At 38.2% G+C, this 10,967-nt stretch overlaps 1 protein-coding gene across 1 annotated transcript; it reads left to right on the top strand.

Moving 5' to 3' along the window:
* Positions 1 to 558: 558 nt before the first annotated feature.
* Positions 559 to 4,982, top strand: LOC122075804 (oligopeptide transporter 4-like). Its single transcript, XM_042640973.1, has 6 exons — positions 559 to 1,286; positions 1,936 to 2,033; positions 2,835 to 3,398; positions 3,488 to 3,740; positions 3,846 to 4,028; positions 4,126 to 4,982. Exons 1-6 carry the CDS (start codon positions 741 to 743, stop codon positions 4,738 to 4,740), a joined length of 2,259 nt encoding a protein of 752 aa, XP_042496907.1. The 5' UTR covers positions 559 to 740; the 3' UTR covers positions 4,741 to 4,982.
* Positions 4,983 to 10,967: the final 5,985 nt, after the last annotated feature.

Raw genomic sequence — 10,967 nt, forward strand, 5'->3', positions numbered from 1 at the left:
GAATTATTTTTCTGTTTCTAGAAACAAGTGGAACAGACATCATTTTTGAAAATACTTGATACTTCACTCGACCTATCCTGACCCCAACCCCAACCCATAGTTAAAACTTCTCACTATCCAAATGTGGTGATTCCAACATGGTTGTGCGAAGCTCGCAGATTCAGATTGCCTTTATCCTTTTGAAGCTCATCTCCACGAAGCATACCTGCAACTCCAACGTCATGCCTTCACTCGTAAGTTGCATACATACAATGTCGTGCCTTCACTCATGTCTTGGATCCAACTGCACTCTTGAAAACATTTTGAGAAACAAAAAAATCAAACACTTTTTTACAATTTCATAAATCGTTTCTTGGCACATAAAAAAATAAAATAGAAAAATTAAAATCTGCCGTAATCAAACGGAATCAGAGATTTTTAGTAATTCGTGGAATCATGAAGATTTGTTATTTTATGACAATAATACCCTCAATAACTATTAATGTATTTAGACACTTTTTTTTTGGTGGACGTATTTAGACCACGTTAGTCTGTGATTCGAAGGCAAGGAAAGGAATCGTCGTGCATTACTAGTCCATTAGTTTAAACGGAGGAGGACATCTCTTCTCCAGTATTTGCTAAAAATAGATAGTCGGGTTACACCAGCTTTTCAACTACTTGCCCTTATTCCTATTTATATATACTCCTCTCGTCTTTCTTTACTGCGATCCTCCTCGAAATCTTTTTCTTCTCCCTTCTCCATGGGTAGTGTTTTTGAGATAGATACGTCGGTGCCTAAGAAGGGGAAGGAGATGAAGAGTAAGGAAGCAGACTTGGAAGAGGAGAGGATAGACGACGATGAGTTATCGCCAGTCGAACAAGTCCGCCTGACGGTGACCAACACCGACGACCCATCCCTTCCAGTATGGACTTTCCGAATGTGGTTTCTAGGGATAATTTCTTGTGCTCTTCTCTCTTTCCTGAACCAGTTCTTCTCGTACCGTACAGAACCCCTTTACATAACCCAGATCACAGTTCAAGTAGCCACTCTTCCCATCGGCCATTTCATGGCTTCTGTAATTCCCAGTTCCAAGTTTCGGATTCCTGGGTTTGGGTCGAAGGAATTCTCTTTCAATCCAGGGCCTTTTAATATGAAGGAACATGTGCTCATCACCATATTCGCCAACGCTGGTTGCGCTTTCGGCAATGGAACTGCTTACGCCGTCGGCATTGTTAACATTGTTAAGGTTTTCTATCATAGGAACATCTCCTTCATCGCCGGTTGGTTACTCATTATCACTACACAGGTTTGTCGTCTATTTCAAACTTGTTAATTTCTTTTACTGTTACTGAATCTGGATTTGGGGAAGTTGGAATATTGGAATCCCATGAGACTTCCATGAATTTACAGCTGGTTTGAGAAGATATGATGGAATGTGGTTGAGAGATTCATTTAATATTGGAATAGGATTCTAATTCTCTTTTTGAGATAAAGATAGAAAGTCACAAGGTAATTCTAGATTTCCAGTTGTCAATTACTAAAGTTATAAAGAGTCCAGCAGTGAAGTCCACGGGCCTTGCTTCTCCCATATATATATATGGAACTGGAAGTGGTTTTTTGTCTGGGCCCACACTCCTGTGTCCATCTCTCTCTCCTCCCTCAAATCAGGGGTATTAATGTCTTTTCACAGGGGATGAGAAAGATAGATTCAGTTATTTTTTTTTCACTTAATTGGTAAATCTTATTATAGCCCAAATTTGGAAAAGAAGTTAGTGAGATTACTTTATTGCCCTTTTACACTAGAATTAAGTTTCTAGTTACAGATTAAGTTTCTAATTCCAGAGTAAAGGATTAAGACTCTCATACGGTAATTATAATTGTCAATTACTAAATTATATAAGATTTCAGCTCACACTATGTAATCTTTGATCTAATATATTTTGCCTATGGAGCAGGTACTCGGATACGGTTTTGCGGGGCTACTAAGAAAGTACGTGGTTGAACCGGCCCATATGTGGTGGCCCAGTACTCTCGTTCAAGTTTCTCTCTTCCGGTATGTTTTCTTTTTCGTATTAATTATTTCTTTCCGCATGTGCCTTGTCCATTCGCTTTTTAGAGGTCACAGATTCATAACTTAAAAACAGTTTCTCTTGCAAAACAGAGGGTAAGATTGTATAAATTTGTCCTTTCTAGATCCTGCAATAACATGAGCCTCATGCATTAAGTTATTGTTGTTTGTATGTTGTTATCTGCATTGATATTGGCACTAAAACCGACATGAATCAGCTGAATCGAACTAAATGAGACAATTTTGCCTTTACTTTCGATTAAAAATCATTTTCTAATAAATTTCTCATATATGTTCCATGCTCAAGATGCAGTCCTTGGTTAGGGGCGTCTATTCAGAGAACGGATCAGAGAATCAATCTTGTACAGAATTGATCCACACATATGGAATCCACACAAGGAAAAGTCCTATAGTGGATTCCATATGTGTGAATTAGATCATACAAGAACCTGTTCCACGCACTCTATTCATAGCCTGATTTTGAAACTAAGGGTCGTCTCTGGGCATGGGAGTGCGGACTAGTACCATTGTTTCTTTACTATTCCTCCATTTTTATTTTTTATTTTTTATTTTTGGTAGAAAGGATAAGAATAGATTAATTTAAAAGACTTAATACATCAATGTCTGAGAGATGTTAGAGTTTGCTAAATATTTTATAGCCTTATGGGCTATACAAATCATGAGAAGGATCAAATCGTTGTTAGGCCTGAGACAAAAAATTACTATTCGTCCAAATTAATCTCTGTACTTTGAGCTGTGTTATGTGAATGAATTTGCTATATACAGGGCTCTGCATGAGAAAGAAGAGGTTCGCTTGTCAAGGGCAAAGTTCTTCTCCATTGTATTCGTTTGCAGCTTCTGCTATTACACTCTCCCTGGATTTCTCTTCCCAACACTGACAAGCATCTCATGGGTTTGCTGGGCATTCAAAAACTCCGTTACTGCACAGCAGATTGGTTCAGGCATGTCTGGTCTAGGACTTGGGGCATTCTCCTTAGACTGGGCCGGAGTGGCTTCTTTCCTCTTTAGCCCTTTAATCAGTCCTTTCTTTGCCATCGTTAATGTCTTCGCCGGTTACGTCTTGATCCTCTACTTAGCCATGCCCATAGCTTACTGGGGTTTTGACTTGTATGGCGCCAAGATGTTTCCCATATTCTCTTCTCACTTGTTCCAATCCAATGGCCAACGATATAACATATCAGCCATTGTTAACAAGAATTTTGAGCTTGATATCCCCTCATATGAAAAGCAAGGACGGATCAATCTCAGCATGTTCTTTGCTCTAACCTATGGTTTTGGTTTCGCCACTATAGCTTCCACCCTCACTCATGTGGGCTTATTTTATGGAAGGTGAATTATAAGCAAATTATCTATCTCCTTAATTATTACTTTAACATCCTTCTTCTGTTCTCCATTGCTGATCAAGAATTGATTCACAGGGACATCTATCATCAATACCGTGCTTCTCAAACGAGGAAGATGGATATCCATACTAGATTAATGAAGCAGTACAAGGACATACCCCAATGGTGGTTTTACCTGCTACTTTCAGCAACTATTGTGGTCTCTCTTGTGCTTTGCACAGTGCTGAAGGATCAAGTTCAAATGCCGTGGTGGGGTCTCATCTTTGGTGCTGCCCTTGCCTCCATATTCACCCTTCCCATCAGCGTCATAACAGCCACAACGAATATGGTAAAGTCATATACTTGAGTAGCTATCTCCACTTAATGCTTTAAGGTTTCGTGTTGGACCCTTTAACAACTCTATTGCTGAATACTTATACTCCTACTTTTGCAGACACCGGGGCTTAACATCATCACAGAGTATTTAATGGGTATTATCTTACCAGGAAGACCAATTGCCAATGTTGTTTTTAAAACATATGGTTATATGAGCATGTCACAAGCTGTCTCCTTCCTCAATGACTTCAAATTAGGCCACTACATGAAGATACCTCCAAGATCTATGTTTTTAGTTCAGGTAAACTTTTCATTGCAGATAGATAGATATACTCATTTAGAAGTTTTCTTTAGTCAACTAATGTGTTTTCTTTTTAACTGGTTTTCCTCTGGAACAGTTCATTGGGACCGTAATAGCTGGAACAGTCAACATCATTGTGGCATGGTGGCTACTGCATTCTATCCCTAACATTTGCAACGATGACCTTCTCCCTCCCAACAGTCCATGGACATGTCCAAACGACCGTGTCTTCTTCGATGCATCAGTCATTTGGGGTCTGGCCGGACCCAAAAGGATTTTTGGTACACTTGGAAACTATGAAGCACTCAATTGGTTCTTCATAGGAGGTGCCTTAGGTCCTGTCTTGGTTTGGCTTTTGCACAAAGCATTCCCTAAACAGTCCTGGATTCCTTTAATCAACCTTCCAGTCCTTCTAGGAGCAACTGCTTTGATGCCACCAGCGACGGCTATGAATTACAATTCGTGGATCTTTGTTGGGACAATTTTCAATTTCTTTGTATTCCGGTACCAGAAGAAATGGTGGCAAAGATATAACTATGTTCTGTCCGCAGCTCTAGATGCTGGGTTGGCTTTCATGGCTGTGCTTCTTTACTTCACAGTGACAATGGAGAATAAATCTATCACTTGGTGGGGTTCGGAAGGAGAACACTGTGATTTGGCTTCTTGCCCCACTGCCAAGGGTGTGGTGGTTGATGGCTGTCCTGCCTACTGAAGAACTATTAACCAAAAATTCTCTTCTTCTGCTCCCCTTCTCTCTACCGTCAATATGTATGTATTTCTTTACTCTATTTTACTCTGCAATTTTAGTAAGCTATCAAATCATTGTACACATGAATTAAATTAAGTTGAGATTAGGAAGTTGAAGACAACTAAAGAACCATTTGAAAGGTAATTTAATTTTTAGATTTGAGATTGGAAGTAATGCCCATGACCTCTATATTTATAATTGATCTATGACTTTGAAGCTTTGAATCCATATGGGTTCAAGAGTTGACATTTGCAATGTTCGTCTCTTGTTCAACAATTACTTTTATGGTTAAAAAACTGTTACATGCAAGAAGGCAGTCCCATTGCTCATCAATCGAGATATATAAGAGCAAAGGATCCTGGAGTTGGTGCTGTGACACTAGCTTCCGAATGGAATTTTGGATTCGATTGGTATCTAAATGAATTATATGACAGTTTCAATCAATTCAGCTCTTTACTTTTTCATTTTGAATGTTGGGGAAAATTGTCCACCACCATGGAGGAGTGTTTACCCACCATCCTAGGGTTTTGATTACACCCTAATATGGGGTCGAAACACCCCTGGGTCCCGTCTGAGCATCCTTGAGCCCTGTGGTGAAGGAAAGTTGAGAATGTTTGGCTTGGTACTTTCCAAGTAAACACCCTGCACAAACACTCCACAGAAAAACACACACACACACACACACACAGAAGGTAGTTATACACACACACACAGAAGGTAGTTATGTTATAGTGCATCCTAGTGCATGAGGCAGCTCCCGAGAGTCATGATGTACGCAGCCTTACCCTTGCTTCGCATAGAGGCGGTTCCCAATTTGAACACGACCACTAGGCTCCAATGGAGCAATCTTACCGTTGACCAGGTGTGCCCTCTAGGTTGTTATGTTATAAAACCATAAGTAATTCATTCCATTTGTTCTTGTTTTGAGTCAATAAAAATTTTCTAATTTGTTGAAACATAACTCTAAATGGCCTGGTTCAAATCAGTAGGCAGTAGTTCCAAAATTTGCATAGTTTTCACAAGTAATGTCCTGGTTCAAATCAATATACAATAGGTTCAAATTATGCAAAGTTTCTCAAGTAATGAGCTGGTTCCATAGTGCTTAACAATAACCTTTAATCATCTACTTAAGTGGGAGAGGGAAGGTAGTAAATATTTTTAATTCTAATATATACAAAAGAATGTGTAAGAACCACGATAAATCAAGATACTAATTAAATAATTGGATCCAGCTTATATTGGATTAAATTAAGATATCTTGATTGAATATAATCAAATAACTATGAAATAATGGAATTTTAGATGATTATTCATTCTAGCAGTGGCGGATGCTCTGTCATGAAATTTGAGAAAAAGGGTCGAGTTCAATGAGGATGAGTGAGGAAACCATAAAAGCCAATTTCGCTAATCATAAAGAGATTAATGGGAAAGAAACCTTTTGCCATAAAAAAGTAAGAAAAACGATTCAGAAGCAAACCATATTTGTGTACATTAAGAAGGTGGAAAAGAAGAGGGGAAGAAAGAAAGAATTTCAGTATGGAAAATATTTGCAGTGAACCGATAAAAAAGTACAAATCCTCAAGTGAAATTTCAGTAAAAATTTCCCAAGAACCCTCCTCTTGATACTATTTAAAACTAGTCTCTAATCGCTTTTGTTGAAGGAACAGCAAACCTAGAGGAGAAACCCCTGTGAGAGGAGTCTTCATTATCTTCATCTCCATAACCCTCATCAAAGTTCCGGGCATAGCTTAAAGGGTCGTACCTGAAACTGAGACCTGGTTTTCTTGGACTGGTTTTGACAACGGAAAGTAAGTTGCAACCTTCACTTCTTTGTCTGCTCCATCTTTTCCGCCATGAAAGCTTCATGAGTTTGAGACGACCCCAGCAAGAAAACAAGCTAATTCTATCTGTCGATTCTGTTCCTTTGGGAGACGGAGATTTCTCCATGGGAGCCTTAGCTTTAACTTTCTTGTAATAGGGGAAAGAGCTTTGTCGACGGAGAGAGAAGAATGATTCAAGGATCATTCTTTGATTATTACTTGATTGGTACTGATCGCTTCTCTTATTTTTTCTGGCATTCAGCTCTGTTAGTGGATGGGATAATGTATAAGACATTGAGTGACTAGAGTTGTGTCGTTTTGGTAAAGGATTAGGAGTGGGACAGGAGAATCTTTGACAGCCTTGGACTCTGTGTGTGTGTGTGACGATCGAAGCGCTTAAAAGTTTGGTATGTATAGAGTGTTAGAGAAGCCTTTGAATTAATGATTGATTAGGCAGTCGCAGATTTTTACTAGTTGACGCTACGCCGCCGGGGCCGACGGCGGAGTGTTTTCTATTTGAGGGATGGAATTGGATTGTACTTACGGATCTACCCCTGTTTCCAGAATTCTTTCGCCCTCACTCAGTCACTGCCCAACCCCCATGGGTTTTAGTAATCGTTATCCCTATCCGATACCGATCCGGATTGCATCTACCCCTGTTTCCAGGATTCTTTCGCCCTTGGATGTGGTTTTCCATACAAATTTATATAAAACTATGCAAATTTTAGTTTTTTAATGAATTTTGGATTGTTTTCAGTTTCTTACCACGGTTTAGTTTCGGTTTTGATCCAGATTTTGAGTCAATTTCGGTTTGGTTTTGGGTTCATCTGGTTTTCAGTGCTGTTCAATTTGATTTTGGAGTTGCAATACTCCAAATTGAAACCGAACCAATAAGACTTCGATTAGGTTTGGTCCAAACTGTTATTGGTTCGATCCGACTAATTTTATCGGTTCAGTTTAGGGTTTGACACCCCTACTCCAACCCCATTTATGGTTTAGCCGTTTAATAATTGGCATCCTGATCTGATACCATTTCGGATTGACCATATTAGTCTAGGACTCTAGATTGGACAAATTACCCTCTTTTTTTAACCTTTTGATTGGTCATATCAGTTAGATTGTATATATTTACCATCTTTTTTAAACCTTTTTACCCTTGATTCATACCGATAGTGTCAAATATCGATGGATCGATTTGTTAATGATTCCTCAATCCTTGCCCTGGTTATATTGCGACTGCTTCCTATGGCCTTCACAGACCCATGGATTTAGGCCGATACTTAAGATCAATACTTATATTGAGATAGATAGGTGATAATGGTATTGGTAGCATGGTTCTAAGTATGGATATTGGATCGACCATATCATATTAGTATTGGCCAAAATCGATATCGATTAGGGGTGTCAAATGGTGTGGTTTTGGTTATTCGGTTCGATTCCGATTTGATTTACATTTTGATAAGGTGAAACCAAAACCGCACCGGATAGAAATAAGGTGAAACCAAAATTGTTTTCATACGGTTTCGATTTTAGCGGTTTCTGATCGATTTTTGTTATTCAGTTCACTACCGATTTACATGTTGTTAATAGTGTCGTTTTAGAAAATGGTTTGCAGCCTACAGCTTGTGTGAATCGTACATATATCACAATTAGTACTTTGTTTTTTTCTTTTTCTTTTTGGTTTTTGGTAGAGACCTATAGAAATTCAAAACACTTCAAGTCTTTAATACTAGGTGCCGGTTAATCATTGGTTTTTTTGTTCTAAACAGAATCGAACCGGAATTATGGCCTATAAAACCAAAACCGGATCAATTTACTATGGTGCAGTTCGATTATAACCGGTCAATTTCGATTCCTGTAAATGGTTTCGGTTATATTTTGACACCCTTAATATCGATACCTAACGGATTCAGATCAGTACAAGTATCATTTCAGGAGTAAAATCATAATATATATTTTTTTTAATGTAAGGACAAAAGTAACAAATATACACCGATAACTAAATCCATAATTGTAGGGGTAAAATGATTCAATATATATATATATATATATATCGGTTTCTCTCCTTTGCCAATTAAAGAGTTTTTCTATTTTTTTTTTTTTTAATGGGTCAGATTTCTTGGAGCCTCAGGTGTATCCTTCACCATGAGTCATCAGCTTGATCCCACTTATCGGCTTATTTTTGGACTCAAATCCTCTCCAGCCGAGGGTGGTTGGAGGAGGACCAGCAAGACACAATACAGGAATGAGAAAATGAAAAAGAAAGAGAAACATGGGGATTCAAATTCTCTCTCCTGTTTTGTGTCTTGTTGGTCCCTCTCTAACCACCCCTGACTGGAGAGGATCTAAATCCCTTATTTTTAGGGTTTAGGCTTATACCGCGAGTGATGCCGCTTACTTGAGCCTTGTATAGAGGGGCAAATGCCTCCTCCAAAGGCCCATCATAGGAAGTAGAAGAAGAAGTTGACAGCTGTAGTTTCATCTACAACATCTACCATTGAATTTGCCTTTGTATCCCTCCTTTGCATTTAGGGTAAGGGTGTCAATTTCAAACTGAAAACGAAACCAAAACCCTAGCCAAATTAACCAGACTGAAATCGAACCGAAGAAATTAGGTTAGAATATATGAGTATGCTATTCGGTTCAGCTTGGTTTCGGTTTAGGGTGTCAAAATAGTCGGTTCGAACTTAAACCAAACCGAATTGCTCTTATCATTCAAGAGTGTTTTTTGCAAGCGCTTTTTTTTTTTATTTATGTGGTTAAGTGTTTTTTGCAATTTATCATCACATATTTACAAGCTAAGATAATTTTGGAGTTAGCAATGGCCATAAGGCTCATAACTAGAGCCCATTATGGCCTTTAGTCTATCACAATCATGGTTCAAAAGTGAAACCGTTTTCATAACCAAATTAAACCGAGGTATAAAACCAAATTAAAACTGCATATCAGAACCGAATTAGAACCGAAACTGAACCGAGCTGAATTGAATCTGTTTGAGTATCTAAATATGGAACCAAGTCGCTTCTCGGTTCGATTATGGTCCACCTTATCATCATTTGGAACCGAATAACCGAAATCGAACCGATTGACACCCTTAATTTAGGGTTGTCAATTGGATGGTTCGGTTTGGTTTCGATCTGGTTGAATTGATTTCGGTCTAGGAATGAGGGAGACCAAAACCAATCCGTTAAGGAACTTTGATTTTCGATTGATTTCGGTTTTGGTCCGATTTGGTTTTGATTTTTCAATATCGGGTTAATACCGATTTAGATCTTTTATTATTGAGCTTGAACCATAATGAATCTTACATTCATAACTTATAATGACAATATTTGACGAAAAAACACTTTAAATTTATGATTAAATCATGATTTATCGTTGTGAGGGAAAGATAATTAATATTGAAACCAGTGGATAACAAATTACTAAGAAGATAACTAATATTGAAATCACAAAATTAACCCAATTATCCAATCATTCATTTACTATCCAACTAGTTTTCTATAGTGAACAAGGAAATCAATGGAAGTATTATTACAATTTACAAATCAATCTCTCTATTCATAACCTAATATTCAATTATTTGTAGCAATTCCCCTCACAATAAAAAATTTTCTCACCAATATTGTAAAAAATGGATGGTCAATTCACCAACTTATAATCTCATAATCATTTATTTTTTTATTGGTTTCATTCGGTTTGGTTTCAGTTTGGTTATTAGTCGGTTCGGTTTGGACCAATTTTCAGCCAGTCCCAACATACCTCAGCCCAAAACCAATCCAATAAGGATCGGTTTGATTCGATTTGGACTAGGTTTTGACACCCCTACTTGCATACATCCACATGATATGATAGTCATACTGAAGCCCCAAATGGCCAAAACACAGGTAGGTAAAGGAGAAAAAACATAGGTACTGAACGTCCTGCGAAGAGCAACGGATCCTGGATAGCCCACTCTTCGCAAGCTAGCTGCTGGCTGACTGGAGCCTTCATTGGAATTCATTGGAATGAAATGCTGAAACTACAAGTCAATGACAGGCATCTTTGATATAATGCAACAACTCCTACGGATATGTGGTCAGCGATCACTTCCATCCAGTAAATTGTCGATAAGCCTAATCATAATCTTGTCTGCAGACTGAAGATGATTCCCATGTAAAGCAAGCTTAAGAACTTCAATGTGAGGAACAGTATTTAATGAATGCATTTAGATACAAACTTCCATACAGGACCATTATTCCCAGGTCTTAAAACAACTCACATGAGGGCTGTCATACTTGACTCAGCTATGAGGTCCAGGCCTTATGGTTTTTATTCACTGGAACATACGCAAAAAATTTCCTTTCCTTTCTTCTCTCTTTTTTTTTTTTT

Source organism: Macadamia integrifolia, chromosome 4, assembly GCF_013358625.1.
Source record: "Macadamia integrifolia cultivar HAES 741 chromosome 4, SCU_Mint_v3, whole genome shotgun sequence".
NCBI classification, from domain to species: domain Eukaryota; kingdom Viridiplantae; phylum Streptophyta; class Magnoliopsida; order Proteales; family Proteaceae; genus Macadamia; species Macadamia integrifolia.